This window comes from Piliocolobus tephrosceles, chromosome 8 (genome assembly GCF_002776525.5).
Source record: "Piliocolobus tephrosceles isolate RC106 chromosome 8, ASM277652v3, whole genome shotgun sequence".
NCBI classification, from domain to species: Eukaryota; Metazoa; Chordata; class Mammalia; order Primates; family Cercopithecidae; genus Piliocolobus; species Piliocolobus tephrosceles.
The window spans coordinates 76,763,809-76,785,694 of record NC_045441.1 but is presented as its reverse complement, the minus strand read 5'-3'; the positions used below and the strand labels follow the sequence as shown (position 1 = coordinate 76,785,694).

General features: G+C 40.7%; 1 protein-coding gene across 1 annotated transcript in view; it reads right to left on the bottom strand.

Moving 5' to 3' along the window:
• PON2 (paraoxonase 2) overlaps nucleotides 1–9,737 on the bottom strand; it is a 29,672-nt gene extending 19,935 nt beyond the window's left edge. Inside the window, exon 1 of the mRNA XM_023226610.1 lies at nucleotides 9,417–9,737. Coding sequence (XP_023082378.1) covers nucleotides 9,417–9,553 — 137 coding nt within the window. The 5' untranslated portion in view covers nucleotides 9,554–9,737. The remainder of the gene's footprint in view (nucleotides 1–9,416) is intronic.
• Between the last annotated feature and the right edge of the window lie 12,149 nt (nucleotides 9,738–21,886).

Below are 21,886 nucleotides of genomic sequence, written 5' to 3'. Positions count from 1 at the left end.
GAAAATGGCATTGCTCAGAGCCTGACACACCAAAGACATCCCACAAACAGTTACTAACAAAAAAGAGAAGAAGGCAGCATCCCTATCACAGTATTTTTTAAAATAAGAATTTATTTATCTTATTTCAATAGCTTTTCAGGGTACAAGTGGTTTTTGGTTACATGGATGAGTGATATAGCAGTGAATTCTGAGATTTTAGTGTACCCATCCATGACAGCATTTACTGGAGTAGGAAGGATGGAGAACACCAACTAGTTTTGTAACTACTTTAGCAAAACTATTTGCTGTTGTATATCCAGAAAATTAAAAGGAGGAAATAATAAGAGAATGTTGAACTCTAATAGGATGTCTTCCCCATCCCTCTCCACTCTAGAAGCAGTTTGGGGCAACACCTGTGGGATCTTTGGTTTTGAAGGCCACGTACTATTGGCTTTCCCTTCTCCTCTCACATTTTTTCACCTTCTCTGTTCTCTAGAGCCATAAATAATAAAAATAGCACCTTGTAGAAACTTTACATTTTTCAGTGGTTCCCACATACCATACATTTAAGAGACAAAATAGCTATTTGCTGTGTGTCCTTCTCCTGTGCATATCCCTAACAGTTTCTGAGGTCTAGACACTGGGGAAGGCTTCTAGAATATAGCGCAGGCTACCGGTTTCTTCTAGATAACCCAGAACTACTCCTAGTTTGTACCAACTACACATTTTGGCAATTCATATCATACATAAAGTTTCTAATTAAAATGTTAATCAGTATGTATTTGAAATCATGTAACTTAATATTAAGTCTTTTGAAACAATATAGCAATAAGGCAAAAAGTATAAATAAATCAATATTTAAATATAATAAAAATATGATGCATTAAATGTATTAAATAATACAAATTTTTAAATAAAGCATTAAAAAATACAATACATCTCACTCCTACGTGTCACAGAAGTGATTCAAGAGGAAAAATAAGCTAGAAAACCAAATACTACATGTTCTCACTTTAACTGGGAGCTAAACAATGGTGCACATGGACATAAGATGATGATGGTAGACACTGGGGACTACTAGAAGGGGAAGGGAGGGGAGTGGACAAGGGCTGAAAAACTATAGGGTACTATGCTCACTAGCTGGGTGATGGCATCATGTTCCCCAAACCTCAGCATCACACAATATACCCATGTAAAACCTGCACATGTACCCCTTGAATCTAAAAAAAAAAAAAACTGAAATCATAAAACAAAGAGAGAGAGGAAAAAAACAGTTTATGTAGCCTAATGTGGTAGTAATCTTAATTGTGATGATGAGGATGACACTCATGATAATCATGGGTGGTCAAAGGAAATAAATAACAAAAACACGTATAATTTACCGCTGTTCTGAGTGATTTACCTCCATGCATTCATTTAATTCTTCAAACAACCCTATAAATTCATTTAATTCTTCAAACAACCCTATAAATTAGGTAGCATTATTCCAAATTTAAAGATGAGAAAACTGAATCAGACAAAATAATTTTCCCAAGGCTCAACTTAGCCAGAAGTGCTGGAAGCAGGGGAGTTTTTGCTTTAAACTACTCTGTACTTTTCTCAGAAAGTAAAGGGATCTGTGTTCTTGTCTTAGCAGTGCAATTGCCATGACCTTTGGCAGGTCAGTTAATCTCTATAGGTGTCAGTCTTCTTTATGGATAAAATAAGGATGAGCCTAAAACACCTCCAAGATTCTACTAATGTTATATGACTCCAGAAACAGATGCAGATACAAAGCAATAGGTTATAACTGCTGTTTGTACGCTAAGTTTTAGTATCATGCATTGGTTTGGATGTCAATTTTACACAACTTACTACTATGCCTATTTGACTATACAAAAATAGGAATAACGATGTTTACCGTCTACCTTTTTCAAAGATAATCTCTTTGGATTAAATACAATCTGTTCAAAGTAACACATTCTGACGTGTTTGGAAAGTTTAATATGGGCTTCCGGTTTCAGAGTCAACTTAGGTTTGCGTAAGTAATTGATGCTAAATAGGGCAATCTTTTTCAACCAGTTTTCTTGTACAGTATCATGCTTTGATATGCAGCCTACCTGCTATTAACATGGAAGAGTTACATGGGGATTGTGCATAACTTCTACTTAACTGATTTTTTTCTTGGCTTTCCCTTTCGATAAAAGAAAATGGGGGTTTTGCCTCTATCCTTCCTGGACCATTAAGACTTCCAAATTTCTTCAGTTGGAAACTGCCAGACATTTTCCCTGGCAGAACAATCAGTTCCCTGCTTGTTGGTGGACTTCTGTTTTCTGGGTGGCAGACCGTAGTGGCTGACAAAATTAACGCCATTCCCACCCCCCCTTTCTTTCTCCCTTGCTGCTTCCATTGTAGTGGTGGGCAAAGCAAATATTTGCTTTCCCAGACTCCCCTGTATTGAGATGTAATCATATGACCCAGGTTTTGGGGAAAGGTACTGTGTTCTGGATACAAACGAGAGTCATGAGAAGAGAGCTAGCTGGCATCACTCTGTTTCCTTTCTTCATGATTTAAACACACATGCAGTGCTTGAGACTGCAGTAGCCATTCTGTATCCTTGAGAAAGATACAGCTATAAAGTCAATAGGGAGAGATCAAATAATGAAAATACATGAAGAACCCAGTTCCTTGATATAATCACTGGCTCAACGAGCAAGCTCTATATTGGGTCACCTACAGAGGTGTTTGTCACGTGAGGAAAATAAATCCCTCTTCAAATGAACTACCATTAATCTGATTGTAGGTTACTTGTGGCTGGAAGCAATCCTCACTGGCATCAGATTTAAGAAGTTTGTGTATTTAAGAAATACACATATTTCTCTCAATATAGAGAAAGCTATACAAACCTTTTTGGATTAGATTAATAAGCCTAAAAGTATTCATGTAAAAAAGCACGACATAAATGGTATAAACACATATAAGTGAGGATATGAGAGGAGGAACACTCTTTACTACTGCCAGAGCCTATTTATTCCCTAACACTTTTATGTCTATAACATGCTCATGACTGTGCTAGGTCAGAGATGCATGGCTATTGCCATTCTGCTGTCAGGCAGGCATCACTAATCAATAGCAGCACTCTCCCTTTAGCCCTGAGCCAGCCTCAGACACATTGTTTCGCAACCACAGGGAGTTTGTTAAAACTGACACTCAAAAGGAAAGCTATTTGCCTTCTCTATTTTAGACTCCTATTGTTTTTCTTTCTTTTCTTTCTCATTACAGTTATTTATTAATTATTTCTTCATCACAAGCCTATGGTAGGTAAAATACAGGAAACGGTATCTGCTGGCTCCCTTCATTGGTGTCACAATCATTCCCCAAGTGACCCCTATGGAGTCCAGTGACCAAGGAATCCATGAGTAGAATTCAGGGATCCACGAACTTGGATGGGGGAAAAATACATCTTTATTTAAACCTCTAATTCAAATTGAGTATTTCCTTTGATGATGAGTGTACGCAACAAACCACAATACTATTAGTAGTATTTGTGACTCTGTCACTAATAGAAATTACAGATACTTTTCTATCGCATTTCAGTTGTAGATAGCTCAAAGTGCTATTTATATTCATAGCTACTTCAAAATATCTGTTAGACATTTACCTACCTCTAGATCCATTTAAGGGTTTAATTAAAACAGTATATTATATCATAAATTTTAAAATAGTTTGGTAGCAGTATTTAAGTATAATTGGTTTCCTTTGTAATCCTATATATTTTATTTTACTCATTTAAAAACATGATGCTGAGAAGGAATGAAGGCTTCACCAGACTGCCAAAGGGATGTATGGCACAAAGGTTTAAGGAATTTTGCTTGAATTTCATTGTTTTCACAGATGTCATTTATTGAGCTGACTGTGTGCCTGGCATTGTTTTAAGCATTCTCATAGTCCCACTGTGGAGCAGGTAGTTGCCCATCCTACAGATTACAACACCGGGGCACAGAAAAGTGAAATAATCACTTTTCAGTTTTCAGAAAATCAAGTTTTCAGGTAAACAGTAGAGGTATGAATGAACTCAGGCTACCTGTTCACAAAGCATGAACTCTTAACCAACAGTCATTAGCATGAAATCAATCTCAGTTTTTTTTCATTCAGGAAACAGCAGTACCCTTCCAGAGGAGAATGAGACCAGGGGCTGCTAGCTATTACCTGGCTCATGGCAGGTAGCAGTAAGGGTGCACCAAGCTATGGTGCCAATATGCCCCTGAGCAAAGTGGGAATACAGTGTTACTATCAGGAGTTTCTTTGTGCCGTACTTCTCTGCTTTTGAATTTACACACAACTGCTGTGGCTTTATCTCCTATGTGTAAGCGATATAGAAGCCAGGGCTTTATCTTTTATGTATAGCCTTGTAAAAACCCTTTGGAATTCACCCCATGGACTCTGGCAATACTTGCACTAAGTTACTAGGAATTTGTGCTTAGGCCTGTAAACCTAGGGAAAATTTGCTCCACTGGCAGAGAAGCTAGAAGACTGTGGGGAGCTGGGGCCAACTTATTTGGAATCAGGAGACTTGGCTGAGGCGACAGGTTCAGCACTAATTATTCATTAATTATATTATTGAATAATTACATTATTCTGTTGAACTAACTAGTTAACCTCTCTAACCTCAGTATTTACAGTTATAATGTAGAAGGGAAGATATCTATGAAGACTGGATGAAGGCATAAAAGTAAAAGAGCTTTCTGTCCAAATGTCAGTAAATGTATATTTTGGTTTAATATAAAGAAATTTGGCAGGGCTCAGTAGCTCACACCCATAATCCCAGTGCTTTGGGAAGTTGAGGTGGGAGGATCACTTGCGGCTAGAAGTTTGAGATCAGCCTGGGCAACTCAGCAAGAACCCCGTCTCTACAAAAAAAAATGTATTTTTTGTTTTTTTGAGACAGAGTCTTGCTCTGTCGCCAGGCTGGAGTACAATGGCTCACTGCAACTTCCACCTCCCGGGTTCAAGCGATTTTCCCGCCTCAGCCTCCTGAGTAGCTGGGATTACAGGCATGTGCCACCCTGCCCAGCTAATTTTGTATTTTTAGTAGAGATGGGGTTTCACCATGTTGGTCAGGCTGGTCTTGAACTCCCGACCTCAGGTGATCCGCCCACCTCAGCCTCCCAAAGTGCTGGGATTACGGTAATGAGCCAACGTGCCCAGCCATGTTTTTTTAAATAGCCAGGTGTGGTGGTGCATGCCTATAGTCCTCACTGCTTAGGAGGCTGAGGTGGGAGGATCACTTGAGTCCAGGTGTTGCGGGTTACAATGAGCTATGATTGTGCTGCTGCATTCCAGCCTGGGTGAGAGAGCAAGATCCTGCCTTGAAGAAAAAAAAAAAAATTTTTTTTTAAAGATAGGTTAAAAAAACAAAAAAGAAGTTTTTACACTTTTGACACACTGACCAGCACACAAGAGTCACCTAATAAATGATTTAAAGGATGGTAGTTTAAAAGAAAAAAAAAAAAAAAAGACTGCTCCTTCAGAAGTAGAAACAGACCACATAGCTTCTTGTGGGAATTGTCATAAAAGGTGCCAGGCAGCAAGTAGAACATTCACATGGGTACTCTGGGAGTTCCTGCCCACGCTTAGGTCTCTGATGCACTCAAGCCTCATGATTCATCCACAGCTGCGTACCTTGACACCAGGAACTGGCCTGGGAATATGTGTATACTGTTATTTTCTCCTTTATTGCTCAACTAGGGAGGGGTGAAAAAGGGGGGTGTGGAATCCCAGTTACAGTTCAGAAGAAGAAAGACAGCTTTGATGACATTTATCCCTCTGGGACATCCTTATACTAAAAATTGAAGTGGGCAACCTGGGAAGAGAAATAACTGTCTGTCTGGGGGAGAGAAATTGCCAAAGCACTATCTCTAAATATTGAATAATCAAACAGTAGGTATCAGATTAAAGCAAAAAATCAAACATAAAGACTCTGTCTCTTCAACTTCCTCTGCAGAGGCTTTCCTTATGAGGAAGTGGGAACATACTTTTCTTTTCTCTTTTTTTTGAGGGAGTCTTGCTCTGTTGTCCAGGCTGGAGTGTAGTGGCTCAATCTTGGCTCACTGCAACCACTACCTCCGGGGTTCAAGCAATTCTCCTGACTCAGCCTCCCAAGTAGCTGGGATTACAGGCATGCACCACCACACCTGGCTAATTTTTGTATTTTTATTAGAGGCCGGTTTCACCATGTTGGCCAGGCTGGTTTTGAACTCCTGACCTCTAGTGATCTGCCCGCCTCAGCCTCCCAAAGTGTGGGATTACAGGCATGAGCCACCGTGTCCGGCTGAACATGCTCCTTTTTAAAACAGACTCTAAGGGTCACCAAATTCTGTAAACAGAAGGCACTCCACCATATGATAAAATAGAGGGTACCCAGTTAAATTTTAATTTGAGATAAACAATGAATGATATTTCAGTATAATTATGTCCCAAATTCCATGCTTATGCTAAAAGTATGGTAAGTATTTCATACTTACACTTAAAAAAAAATTATCTATCTGAAATTCAAAGTTAACTGGGTAACCTACATTTTTCTTTGCTAAATCCAGCCACCCAACATTCTCACATCAGCCCATTTGGGGCTTCACATATCCAATAAAGTTACCACTTTATAAAGTCACTGCCCAATAAAGTATATCACAGTCACATAAAGAAAAGTTGTATCAAATTGTAAAGTAGGCCGAGGGTGGTGGCTGATGCATATAATCCTACCACTTAGGGAGGCCGAGGCGGGAGCATCACTTGAGGCCAGGAGTTTGGGATTAGCCTGGGCAACAAAGTGAGACCCTGTCTCTGCAAGAAATAAAAGTATTAGCTGGGCATGCTAGCACGCATCTGTAATCCCAGCTACTCAGGAGGCTGAGGAGGGAGGACTGCTTGTGCCTAGCAGTTTGAGGCTGCAGTGAGCTTTGATGTACCACTGTACTCTGGCTTGGGCAGCAGAGCAAGACCTTGTCTCAAAATTAAAAACAAAGAAAAACAAAAACCAACCAAAAACCTGTAAATAAACTATCAGGTGCATTCTGTCAATAAGTTTTACTTACTTTTTCATTTTTTTTTTTTTTAGATTTGCAGCTATAACTTTAAAACCTTAAGATTAGTGAGAAGGGGAAAAATTTGACTATTGAGAAAACTTCCAACTTGCAGAAAAACTGGTGGCTTACACATTAGTGACAACATAATAAGCTTGTAAATTTTGGTGGTCTTGTCTTTGAAACAGAGAGCAGCACAGATCATATACAAAGTCATCCAACTCATGAATGTTCTGTAGAGTACAATGGGCACCATCTAACATGAAAATTAAGGTCAACATGTCCATTTCCTACCCAGAAAACATGTCCATTTCCTACCCATAAGCGTTCTTTCCTCAACTCTCACTGCCATCTCAGCCACCACACTCTTCCTCTTTGCATTGCTTTATCAGTAGATGAAACTACAACCATGGGACAGTATAGCTGTGGCACAAACTCTGGTAGTACTTTTGACTTCTCCCTCATCCCTGGGGTTCCAGAATTTGGGTCCCTGTTATCCTCTCTGACCTACTGCAATACCTTAACCAGCTTCCCCATGTCCGCTCTCTATTCTAGTAGTTCTCAACCTTGACTGTTCATTAGAATTATCAGGAGTGTTTTTAAAAATAAAAAATACCACTGCTACTGTCAGCCACTGTTCTTACATTATGTACTTCCTTATTTATCTATTTACCTGTGAACCTTGAAGCCACCTTGCCACATTATTCCATATCACATTTTAGTTATAATGAAAAATCTCTGGTAGGTAGACACCACAGTTTATAAATTACCAACTCAAATTTTATTTATTTATTTATTTATTTTGTAGAGATGGGATCTTGCTATGTTGCCCAGGCCTGTCGCTAACTCCTGGGCTCAAGCAATCCTCCAGCATAGGCCTCTGACAGTGCTGGGATTACAAGTGTGGCTGTAGATTCTGATCCAGACCAGCTGAATCAGAATCTTTGGTGGTACCACCCAGACACCGGCCCTCCAAGAGATTCTAATGTACAGAGAACCATTGCTCTATTCCAATACCCCTTCCAGGCTTATCTCTATAAAACACAACTAGTTATATTAAGTTCTTGTTGAAAAGCAAAACCCACCAATATTTCCCTTTTGAAGGACTATTGGGTCTATCAAAGTGGGGCCCCATTTTTCAACTTATATTTAATGGCCTCAAAACCTATCCTTCCCACCACCCTACTATTCTCATCTCCTGACTTTATGCTCCCTTCAAACTGGCCCATTTGCTAGTCTTCCAACTTCCCACCTTAGTCCCTTTGCTCCTGCTGCACTATACATTTGGCATGGGCCCCTTCATGCCTGTACGTGTTGCACCCACCCTTCAAGGTCAGGTCGAATGTCTCTTCCTCTGGAACTCCACCTTCAGGGGATGTAATCTTTCCTCTTTAAGCCTATGGGATTCGTTTGTGCCTGTCCTTACGACATCCTAATTTATACATTTACTGTATTTTATTTCTCTCTTCCCCTGTATTAAACTCCATAAGGGTCGTAGTCTACTACAGGAGCCTAAGAGAGAGTATCACACATACCAGGTGCTCAGTATTTCCGGAACTCTTTTGCATGAGGCCTATAAAATTTTGGTTGAGGCAGGGCAGGACAGCTCACACCTATAATCTCAGCACTGTCAGAGGCCTAGGCCATAGGATTGCTTGAGCTCAAGAGTTAGGGACCAGCCTGGGCAATATAGCAAGACCCCATCTGTACAAAAAATAAAATAAAACAAATAAAAAATAAACTTTGAGTTGGTAATTCATAAACTATGATATCTACCTGCCAGAGATTTTTCATTAAAACTAAAATGCGAGATGGAATAGTGTCTGCACTGTTTGGCATTCTGGCTTCAGGCTCCCCTTGTGAATACACAGGAAGTAAAGTAAGAACAGTAGCTGAATATTTCAAGTGTCTTTGATCTACTCAAACTATGCAGAAATGGGTGGAGAACAACTTTATTAAAGACGGGGCTCGTTTGGGCAACAAGGAAAAGCAGCATCAATGACCTGAAATAAATCTTCATAATTAAAGTTTCAACGCAAGAGTAGTCGTTTTGTTTTCAGAGGTTTGGCCCTTGAGTAATTGTAAAGCATTCTCTTGTCAGCCTAAGCAGAAGAGAACTTTGTTAGCAGCAAGGGCTTATAAACTTTCAAGAAAGTGTCACGATTCACTCCAAACTTTGCTAGTTTTTTCACTAGAAGAGGAGAGTCGGGGTGATGGGTGTTCAAGTAGCTGGGGGAGGGACGGCAACCAAAAATTCTCCAACCCCGGCCGCAGGGCCGGTCCCGCAGGAATCCCTCCCCCAGCCTGCGCCCTCCCCGCACCACGCGGCCACCCCAGCCTGGGGACCGGCGAAGAGGGGCGCGCGGGAGTCCCACCTACCTGAGTGCCAGGAGCCTCTCGCCCAGGAGCGCCAGCGCGATCCCCAGCAAGCCCACAGCCACCAGCCGCCCCATGGCGCGGAAGCCGGGCGCGCTGCCTCGCTCGGGTCTAGCCGGCAGCTCCGTGGGCGGTGCCATCTTCCCGGCTCCACAGTGCCGGCCGCGCTCCGCCCCGTCCTCCGCCTAGGTCGAGTCCCTGCGCCGGGGCGGCGGAGGCTCCGCCCTGGGCCTGGCGCTGGTCTTTGTCCTCACAAACTTATTTACCCAGTTACCTTCGGGACGGCCCTGACACGCCTTACTTTAGGCTCATGACGTGAAACTTTGAATTCCTTCACCTCCTTTTTCAAACAACTCACCCGAAATCCTCTAGGAGCCCGCATACCTTTCTCGTTTCCCTAGTCTTCAAACACATTTCTCACTCGCTACTCCAGTGAGAAACTTACAGAGAAAGCTGTTTTGGGGGGTTGGGGACGGTGGCCAAGGGAGGGAAAGTAATGGGATGCGTCTTGTAAATATTTCACGTTGGAATCACTGCTTTTTGTAACAGGACGTAGTTGCAAAGAAATAAAAATCCTGTGTCTCGTAATATTTTTTTTTTTTTTTAAACATGGTGTCGCTGTATTGCCTAGGCTGGAGTGCACTGGCATAAGCACAGCTCACTGCAGTCTAGATCTCCCGGACTCAAGGGGCCCACCAGCCTCGGCCTCCTGAGTAGCTGGTACCGCAGGCATGCACCATTACACCTAGCTAAGTGTGTGTAAGGTGTGTGTGTGTGGTGTGTCTGTGTGTGTGTTTGTGTGTAGACCGAGTCTTGCTGTGTTGCCCAGGTTGGTCTCAAACTCCTGGACTCAAGCCGTCCTCCTGCCTCAGCCTGCGAAAGTGCTAGAATTACAGGCATGAGCCACCATGCCCAGCCTCTATTAATACTTCTAGACTACAGACTTAAGGAATTAGACACATCTTTTTCATCCAAACTCAACTTAATGGGAAGAAGTGTAGTTTTTTTTCTTTTCCTTTTTCACTCTGATAACCGTAACATGAAGGAATAATTTAAAATTCAATTTTAAAAGTATAAAATGAAACATACCCATCAAGATTGATACCATTACAATAAATTAGTACATCTGAAATAAGCTTCTAATGCTTTTTAGTATTTAATTGCCAGCCTACAATATGTAGGCAGAAATGGTCACACTTGACAATTTTCAACAAATATCACTTTTATAAAGAACCAGTAAATAAAAGTAGATGCCAATTTCCCACCTGCCTCTCACCAAAAACAAAAACAAAAACAAAAACAAAAAAACAAAAAAAACCTCTCTCTTCCTCTATGTGTGTGTATCTCTGCTTCAGTCCTAAGGGATATTGGATTACACTGGATGGTAGAACGAGAAGTAAAAAGTTGTCCTTTGAAAGTCCAGGAGGCATTACCTTTTTTGTGTCGTGGACCCTTCTGGCAGTGGTGAGCCTGTGGTTAACTTCTCAGAATAATGTTTATAAATGCTTGCAATAAAATGCATAGATTTTCTCCTGTGTGTTTCGTGAAAAAAAGAAAGAAAAGAAAAAAATTTCTTTTTAAGTGAATAAAATGTATAGATTGCAAAGAAAATTAATTACATTGTAAGAAAAAAAAAATAACTGAGAGCAGTCTGAACTCTGTGAGGTAGGCAAAATTTATCAGGCCCAGAGTGACATGAGTATGGGACTTCAGTCACGCCCCAACACCCATGCCTGGGGACAGTTGTTTAAAGATATTTTGTTCCCAAGTAGCTGTCCCACCCATTATCTTCATATTCCTGAAATTTATGATACCAAGAATAAAGTATAACCAATCCACAGCTTATGTTATTTTAACGCAAAGAATTTAGGAACTGCCTCTTCCTTCCCCTTAAAAATCTATGTGTAACTGCTGCTAATCAGTGTGTATGTTTACGGAAACTTGAATCTATGCTCCTGGGTTGCAGTACTCAAACTTGGCCCAAATAAACTCTCTACTTACATTAATTTTGCCTTAGCTTCAAAATTAAAGGTCAACAATTGAAATGTAATTGTTAAAATATCTAAAACATAATTTTTGCTATAGTAATGTGGCAATGTAATGTGTGCAACATTATTTAACATAGTAAATAACAAGATCTAACAACATCCTTTTAAATAATGAGTGCAAATGTTCTTTCATGATACTGAAAACAACTGTAATGAAATAATGAAAATAATTGTCATTTCCATTAGTAACAGTCACGAATACTGCAAATGCTTCTGAGGTTTGTCTGCTAGTTTTGTAGTTGAAGAAAATGCTAACTTCCATTTGAAATCAAGATTTTTTTTTCTTATCTGAGGTCATTAATCCCTCTGAATTATCAATGGACAACTGGGTTAAGAACTCTGACACAGGCTAAGGCTATGACTGTTTAGAGAAGGGTGGAATATCCTTCCTAGGACTATTTTTATTGTCAATCATTGAGGAAGAGAAGAGCCTCAGATACAAAATCAGAATTTAGGCCTGGCAAGGTAGCTCTTGCCTATAATCTCAGCACTTTGAAAGGCCCAGGTGGGAGGATCACTTGAGGCGCGGAGTTCAATACCATCGTGGTCAACATAGGGAGAACCCATCTCTACAAAAACATTAAAAGTAACAAAAATAAATAAATCAGAATTTAGAAGAAAGACCTAAAGCAGAGGGGCCTTGGACTATTGCCTAGGCTTCTCTCTTAATCTCTTAGGCCCCGAGGGAAGTACATACAACTATGCCTCATGGATTCTGGGTCGGGAGCCAGGCTACAGTGTCTTTCCACAGGTTCCACAAAATGCGAAAACCACACAGATGGTAAATAAGAATATCCAGGTATGTCCTATTCTCTATGTCTGTTTCCGTTTTGCTATTCCCAATTTGTAAAAAAGAGAAAAAAGTCATGTTCTTAATAGTCACGTTCTTCAACCTGGTTTCAGGTGACATTATAGGATTGGAGGTCTACATCTTTAGGATAGTCTCAGGATAGCAAAAACAACAACAACAACAACAACCAAAACCAGCTTTTGTGCTGACTTTCCTTTCTTCCCTGGCCCATGGTAGGCGTCACTGATTGATTTTGGCGAAGTGTCTCATCACACCCAGACTTGTCCTCACAATTTGTTAAAACAACAACAAAAGGGAAATAGGAATCCCTGAGCCAGGGAACAGATTACAGTTCAGGATGAAACCTATTTGCCATCTTGGTGCTGGATGGTCAGGGGGAACAACGCTCTGGGATTTAGCATGCAAGCATTTGTGGTAATGAGCCAGGGCTTTCAAGTCCACCAAAGCTCACCCTCAGAGAATCAGAGAAACAGAAACCTTATTTTAACTTAATTAACATGACCAGTGAGTTCCCCCAATAATCTGTGTGAGGAATCTTCTACCCCCATATTCTTTCTCTTTCTCAATGTTGCTGTTGAAACAACTTTTGCAGAAGTAGTATCCATCTTTTCCCCCAGCCCCACCACCATCCTAGGGCTGGAATTGTCATTCGTCACATGGAGATGGAGATGAGGCATATTTTCTAATTTGGAAATCAGAAACCATTGTAAGAATGTTATAGCGGTTATTACATTGTATAGTATAGTTTAGCTGTCTTTTGAGATAACTAGGATGTATAGGCTACACCAAGAACACAACCCCTGGTTTATGTTTGTTTCCTGGGGAAAGTGGTTTCTGACTACCAAATAATCAAGTTACTCAATACAAAACAAACTTGTTCTGGAACTTGCTTGTGTGCTGGCAACTCCTTATACTTGGTATGAAACAGTTTTTCTCAAATAATGACTTCTGACTATAATTAGACATTTAGTGGGTTTTAAGCAAAATTTCAGAAATAATAATACCTTTTATCAATGCTTCTCAAACTATGTGCAGTGAAGGACGGGTTTTTCTTGGCCTTTGTAAAATACAATGAAAATGACTTACTGGAAGATGAAGTAAAAAAAACCAGACATACAAAATACAAGCCCAGATCTTTTATTATTTGGTTCAACAGACATAAAATTACTTTGTCAAATTTCTGTAACAGTTTCTAAATGCTTACTTTCAATTTTTTGTAATTAACTAGCCATGGACCAGAAACAAAGAGTTCACAGACTGAAAATGGTCTGTGGAGCACACTGTCTTTCATAATTGTACTTTTAACCCTTTAAAGTTCTTTGCAGTGTATTCTTACTTGTAATGTTCACAGTAATTTGTGAAATAGATGACTCGTGATTATTGTAATTTTATATAATATGTGATGGGGAGTTGGACCCTCCGTATTCCTTTTATCCCTTCCTCTCCTTACCTCTGTTTTAAAAAGGGAGCAAAAATGCACTGAAGGCATGCTATCAAAGATGGTTATTATCAGCAAAAGAAAGATTTGCCTTTTAGATGCCTCACTCCGTGGCTTCTCAAAGAGTAAAGGAAACCTCCCTCCAGCCAGGCCATTTTCTGAGAATTCCAGCATATTAAAAAGTGAAGAAATGCCATAACAGAAGCATAAAGATTTTTTTTAAATCTTTATGTTCAACAAATTAACATCTTCAAATAATAGGTTGAATGATATTAACTTGTTGTTTGTAGAGGTCAAATTCATAAACAGAGATAAAATACAATGTAATGTTCTAGTTACAGAATAATTACGCAATTCATAAAAAATACTTATTCCTGGTTTACTATAGGAGGAGTGGTCCAGTCATGGAACTGAAGTTTAAAATGAATGAGTTTTTTCAGTTGTGTCAATGTATCTTTATGATGTATGAATAAATGAATTCTGAGATAATGTTGAAAGTCAACATTTAGGGCTCTTTGTAAACTTCAAGTCTAGGCCATTTGGCTTGCCCGTCCCCATGAGACCCAAGCCTATTTATTTGGAGAGCTATAGGCTTTGTTGCCTCTCTTCCAGGAACCATTGAACCCTGGGGAAGAGGACAGAGAGGGAGAAAACACTGGGAGAGAAGAGGGGAGTAGGGAGAGAAAGATACAAAAACTCCCCAACCTCCATCTGAGGCTGACTTTGGATGAACTGAACTCTAGGGAAAAAGGAAAGACATATTACATCCTCTTCTAGGAAATGCATGCATGTTTTCCATTGTCCAAAGCAGCATTATTTGTAGTTCTCCATGAATGAACCATATGTTCTACTCCTTTTAGAAGCCTTAATGAAAAAGGCTTAATGAAGGGGTCCGCTGAAGTAACAACCACAGGTATAATTTATTGAGCACTTCTTATTCCATACACTGCCTCATTTAACAACCATTTGGTTGTCTTTTGTTAATTGTCAAATAAAAACAGATTTCTATTTCTTTGCTATTCTTGGTAAGAGCAGAGATGAATGAGCTGGTAGTGAGAGTTGTAGAAAATTACATCATGTAAACTTGCATGAAGGAGAGTTTAAAACTAGGTTGCTTTTTATACTTTTCATCTGCCTGCTTACAGTAATTCACTTAATATTGATGATATTCTGTGTATCCAAGCAGTTACTGGGAATTCAAAGGTAACGGAGGCGGACCTTCCCTGCCTCGGTGGCGGTCAGAGTCTAAGCAGTTAGACAAACATGCAATGTTGTATCAGGGGCTCAGAACTTTGATCTCTATCCTGTGTGTGATGTAAAACCACTGACGACTTTTTAGGCAGGGAGGCATGTTTGTGTTTTCAAAGGTCACTATGATAGGTATGGGGATATTGAGAAGGTGGGCTGGAGTCTATTCAAGAGAAGATACAGATGTGTACAAGACAGTGGTATGGGGATGGCAGAGAGGAGCAGATTTAAGGAATTTTGAAGGTTGAATGGATAGAAATGGCTAATAAAATGGGGATGGGCGGAGACTTTTCTGCAGGCTGAAGTGGGAGGATCACTTGAGCCCAGGAGTTCCAGTCTAGTGTCAGCAACATAATGAGACTCTTTTTTTTTTTTTTTTTTAATGTGGGTGTAATCTGTTATGGGATTAGAGTTTTTTTAAAAAAGAAAAAAAATGTAGAAGTAAATGAGTGAATGGGAGTAACTGGGGTGGGGGAGGAACAGTTTGGGGTGGCAGGGACAGGACAAAATAGTGAGTACGGCCTGGGACAGAGCACATTTGATGTGCTCCAGGCTCAGTAAACCTTTGCAGCCAAGTTTCTGCTGCTCAGGAATGAGATCTTGCCTGGAGATAGAGACTTGGGAATCATTAACCAAGAGTGTAGCAATCTGAGTAAATGAGCTACAGGAAGGTTTGAGGCTGTAGCCTGAGGTGGTGTAAGTAGAATTCCTAAGAGCTTTATAGGTATGCAGGTGGCTAGGAGATGGGGAAAGGTGGGGAAATAGAATGGAGAATTAGAAATTCATTTGAGCTTTAGGGATCACCTTAAACCAAGGACAGCAGATGCTGACATAAAGGTGCCCTTTTCTCTTTCCCCTGACTCTGCATATGTGACCTTGAAATTCTTCATACTGGCTCCAGGCAGTCATTCTGTGTCTATGGAGAATGAAACCTTATTTGCTATGACTCCACAGAGCCTGGAAACCAACTGAAAGAAGAGGATGGGGATAGGAGGTTGGAAAGAAATCTCCAGTTAGTTTTGCTTGACATAAGACAGCCCCTCTCGTGGCCTCTACACCCTCAGCAAGCAGGAGTGACTAGCAAGCCCTGGAGTGTGCTTCTGGTAAGACCACTCTCTTCTTCAGTGCTTAGTGTCTCACTTCCAATATTTGTGGTACCCCATGATCTAGATTTCTTCAGTCCCCAAAAGAAGTTGCGGTTCCCCAGCAACCCTCATCTTCCAGACTGTCTTCCCCATGTGGTTGGGTACTTTTCCCCATCTCCCAATTCACCCCCAACACCCCAAACTGCTTCCTTATGTCCCCTGGAAATCATAGTCAGTCATTAGCAAAATCCCTTATATTCACTATATCTCTAAATAGTCTCTTCAACTTTCATGTTATCTACTGACCCCCAATGCTAGGACATTTTCCCACCTGTTCCAGAAGGTTCTAGCTCCTGGCTCAAAGTCTTTCTCTTTTATAACACACCATCAAAATTCCTGGTGATTTTAGCATCCATGTGTAACCTTTTCATACCTAACTTTTCAGTCATATAATCTCTCTTCCAATGACTTTGTCTCTACTCCACTTTGATACCTACTCCTGTGGTTATACTTGAAGACTTTTCCATTACTGGTAATGACAACACCTCCAAAATCACAATTTTAAGATCTCACCTTCCAATCACCACCTCTTATTTTTTTTAGCTCATTCCCTCTTGTACTTCATATTTGAAACTTTTTGACCCTGCTTTGATGTCTAACTGTTAGAACTACTGCCTCTCACTACACACATACTCCATTTTATTCTACTTTGTCTGGTGCTGATTCTTTTTTTTTTTTTTTGAGATGGAATTTCGCTGTTGTTGCCCAGGCTGGAGTGCAATGGTGCCATCTTGGCTCACTGCAATCTCCGCCTCCCAGGTTCAAGCAATTCTCCTGTCTCAGTCTCCTAAGTAGCTGAGTTTACAGGCATGCACCACCACACCTGACTAATTTTGTATTTTTAGTAGAGACAAGCTTTCTCCGTGTTGGTCAGGCTAGTCTCAAACTCCCGACCTCAGGTGATCCACCCACCTCGGCCTCCCAAAGTGCTGGGATTACAGGCGTGAGCCACTGTGCCCAGCCTATGCTGATTCTTTATAATACGGGTTTTTAGTAACATTCTGGAGATAGTATTCTGACATGGTTTGGATTTGTGTCCTCACCGAAACCTCATGTTCAATCCATTTCTCCAGCACCTTTTTCCCCCTCTTTGGTCTCCAAAGGGCAAAACCAAAATCCTTTCCATTTACTTATTGTTCCAGAAAAGCACTGAAAAATGTTTCTCTGTAAATAATCCCAATTGGTGTTTGCTTGATTAATTGTACCTAACATCCTGACGATGTGGAAAAATAAGTGATCTTGGTTGCAGCCACCCTGAGACACTGTTGGGCCATGGAGAGGAGAGCTGATTCTCACCTGGAGGGTCCTGCAGAGTTCAACTCTGCTCAGCAGTTGGGTGTCTCACCTGGAAAACCTGAGATTCTTTCTCTTCTGAGGCTTAACACATGGGAACAAAGGAAGGCTGGATCAGAACTTTCAGCACCTCGCTCTGGTTTCCAGCTCAGAGTGGGGCCATCTCCTGTGCTGGGCAAGTTTTCACACAGAATTTCAGCAAGGAGCTGGGCACAGTGGCTGATGCCTGTAGTCCTAGCACTTTGGGAAGCTAAAACAGGAGAATCACTTGAGCCCAGGAGTTTGAGATCAGCCTGGGCAACATTGCGAGACCCTGTCTCTCAAAAAAAAAAAAAAAATTAGCCGGGTGTGGTTGTACATGCCTGTAGTTCCAGCTACTCAGGAGGCTGAGGTGAGAGGACAACTGGAGCCCAGATGGGAGGTCAAGGCTGTAGTGAGCTGTGTTCGTGCCACTGCACTCCAGCCTGGCTGACAGAGTAAGAGCCTGTCTCCAACAACAACAACAAATTTCAACAATGTAGTAATCCTAACAGATAATTACTAAAGCGTTATCAAGGAAGACAATATGCATTACTGATCTATTTCTTAAGAAAAAATGATAATAAATAAAATTAAAACCTCATGATTTTACAACCTAACAGAATTTTCTAAGCATAAGTTTTCAACAGGTAACTGTGATTTTAAATATTCCATCTTCCACAAACCTTTGTATACAAGCTCTAGTAATGCCACTTTATTTTGCCTATTTTTTCTTCAAGACAAAATCAAAAAGGATAGTTTTAAAAGGATCATGCCTATAATCCCAGCACTTGGGAGGCCAAGGGAGGTGGATCACATGAGGTCAGAAGTTCGAGACCAGCCTGACCAACATGGCGAAACCCCGTCTCTACTAAAAATACAAAATTAGTCAGGCGTGGTGGCACATGCCTGTAATCCCAGCTACTTGGGAGGCTGAGGCAGGAGAATTGCTTGACCTCAGGAAGCAGAGGTTGCAGTGGGCTAAGATTGTGCCATTGCACTCCAGCCTGGGCAACAAGAGCGAGACTGCGTCTCTAAAAAAGAACACTCAGCTTCAATATTAGAATCCTCCCAGTTTCGTCCTAGGATGTAAGCTTTATGGCAAGGATTTCAACTTTCTCTCTGTTCTTCTTTCTCTTATAGACCATGCCTCAAAGGCTATTATTTCACACAGAACCTGCCTGCAGGTTCTTTCGCTATTAAAAGTAATGGCAAGAACCGCAATTACTTTTGCACCAACATATAGCAAACAAACAAGAGTCTTAGTTCCTCAAGAAGATTTCTACCTTTAGTTCTTTGAAAATAACAAGTGTTCTCTCCGGAAAATATGGTCTCCATTGACAATAGCTTCCCACTCCAGTGTCCCTTTTCAAGCGTGCTTTCTTACTTCTCTCATTAATATTCCCTAAACCATTATAAGATGTTTCACTCCTTGCCACGGTCATATTATCAAATAAAACTAAACTCTCAACATTAGTGCCAAAATTGCATTATGAATCTAGTTTGTATTTTTTAGTTTTGCCCATTATGTGAAGCTCCTCAAGCAGAAAGGTGGTTGGAAACTCTAGTGCTAGGAGAATGGCTTTCTGTTGCTAATAAAAAGAGCAAGGTTAACCCCCTTGACACAAACTCATTTTGAGACAAGATAGAGGGTCAGAAGTATATTGACCCAGATTATCGAACCCAAAACAGGTACACATAACTTGATAAAGGGCTTTATTTTTCCATACACAGGCAATACATGAACGCTCTTGCATTGCAAAATATTCAAAGTGATTTGTTTTTCTAAGACCACCAGAGTGAGCACAAAAGAACCAGCCAGTAGGCAAAGGTCAGGAGCAAAACTGCAAGTTTATTTTGGTAACCTAAGGTGTGGGGTAACCTAAGGTGTGGGGAAGAGGCAAAGAAGGCCGGCAGAGTCCCCCCCAATGAAGCTCTCGGACTAAGTTCCGACAGTCTCGACAGCAGTGGGGAAGCTGGGAAGTCCGGGTGGGACCCTGGTCAAGAGCGGCTTTTCTAGGAGCGGGAGGGCAATAGGCGGGGCACGGGCGTGTGGGGGTGGGGGGGCGTTCCGCAGGTGCGACCACGTAAATCTTGGTCTCTTCGGATTGACGTCACCTGGCGCATGCCCAGTTGGTCTGCACTCTCCCTGGGCGCCGGCTGCATTTTCGCGCGGGCGGGAAGAGCTGGTGAAGAAGAACCTGGAAGTGCACCATCCTCCCTCCGTTTGTCCAAACACAAAGGTTACTGGTAAGCTTAAAGTCTCCCTGGCTTTCTTCTAGGAGAAAACACTATTTTCAGTTTAAGATGTATTCCTTTCTTATCTATCATCTTATTTTCTTATCATTCTCTTATTTTCATGTATGTAATTAAAAAAATATATGTACCTTTACAAACATATGGTCCTATTGTGTGTGTGTATCTGTGTGTGTGTGTGTTTATTGAGCAATATTGTCAACTAATTTTTTGGTACCCCAAGCATGACTTTTTTCACCATAGAAAGTACTCTACCAGCCAGGTGCAGTGGCTCACACCTGTAATCCCAATACTTTGGGAGGCCAAGGTGGGCAGATCACCTGAGGTCAGGAGTTTCAGACTAGCTTGGCCAACATGGTGAAACCCTGTCTCTACTAAAAATACAAAAATTAGCCAGATGTGGTGGGCATGCCTGTAATCCCAGCTACATGCCTCAGGAAGCTGAGTCAGGGGAATCGCTTGAACCCGGGAGACAGATATTGCAGTGAGCCAAGATCATGCCTCTGCACTCCAGCCTGGGTGACAGAATGAAACTGTCTCAAAAAAAAAAAAAAAAAAAAAAAGAAGAAGAAGAAGAAAGAAAGTATTTTACAAAAGTTATCTTTGGTTTTAAAAATTAGTAGCTTATTAAAGGTATAGGCTATGAAACCAAATTTTAACAATCACTTATAAGACGTCTTTGATTAATGTTACGTCCAATTTATAAATGTGGTTACCTACATTTCTTTATGTCAAGCTGTATTCACAAAAACTGACATATTCTTTTCCCTTTTTAGGTTCTACATTGTGTGATTTAACAAAATTTTTTTGAGTACTTAAGTAACTCATATATCAAATAAATTAAGGTGATTCTTGTTTTTTTTTTTTAAACAAGGTCTCTCTCTGTTGCCTGGGCTGAACTACAGTGGTGCAATCACAGCTCACTGTAGCCTCGACCTCCTGAGCTCAAAAAGTCAAGTAGTAACTGGGATTACAGGCACGTACCACCATGCCCGGCTAATTTTTGTGTTTTTAGTAGAGATGGGGTTTCACCATGTTGGCCAGGCTGGTCTCGAACTCCTGACCTTAGGTGATTCACCCGCCTCGGCCTCCCAAAGTGCTGGGATTATAGGCATGAGCCATTGTGCCTGGCCGAGATGGGTTCTTTCTTAGAGTAGTCTTGAACTCCTGGCCTCAAATGATATTCCCACCTTGGCCTCCCAAGTGCTGGGACTACAGACCTGAGCCACTGCGCCCAACCCCATGAAAGATGTTTAGATCAAATAAACTGATAAAGACATAAAAAAAAAATCAAGTAGTCCTCCCACCTCAGTCTCCTGAGTAGGTGGGACTACAGGCGTCTGCCACCAAACCTGGCTAATTTTTTTATATTTGTAGAGACGAGGTCTCACTATATTGCCCAGGCTGGTCTTGAACTCTTGGGATCAAGTGATTCTCTCACCTTAACTTCTCAGTGTGCTGAGTTTACAGGCATGAGCCCCCAAGCCTGGCCAAAGAGGTGATTCTTAAGTTTTCTCAATGTTCCATTAATGTTTGTAAAGCAAAAATACTAAATTAAAATCACAAGTCTAAATTACTTAATAATGCATTTAAAATTAGAATCACAAGACTGTTGTTCAAATAAGCTATTCTTCTACTAGACCAAATCTAAATTATTATAGGTGTATAGACAATAAATATGTGTAAAGTTCTTAACACTAAATTATTGATAGTACAGATTTATCTTGACATTTATATACTTAATTTCAAATATTCTTGGGATTGAAAAATGCTTACCTACTAAAGAAAACTTATTTTATCTCACATGATTTTTGAACTTACTTTGCTATACAACTTTCAGGTTGCTTTCTTTGCGTGATGGTGTTTCCTAGCAAACAGAGGATATAAACTGTTATATGAGTGAATCACTATGACCATGATGATACACACCAATCTCAAGAGTGAGCTAGCCACATACCTATCTTACATCCCTGGATTTTAGCCATATCATCACTACATTGAGTTATCTGGAGAAACAGAAGTAACAGAGTATATATACATAGCAAGAGAGATTTATTTTAAAGACCTTGCTCATGCAATTATAGAGGCTTTGTAAGTCCAAAATCTGCAAGGAAGGCTTGCAGGCTGGCAACTCAGGGAAGAGGTACCGTCTCAATCTAAAGGCAGTCTGCTATCAGCATTCCTTCTCCCTTGGGAAAGGTCAGTCTTTGTTCTAT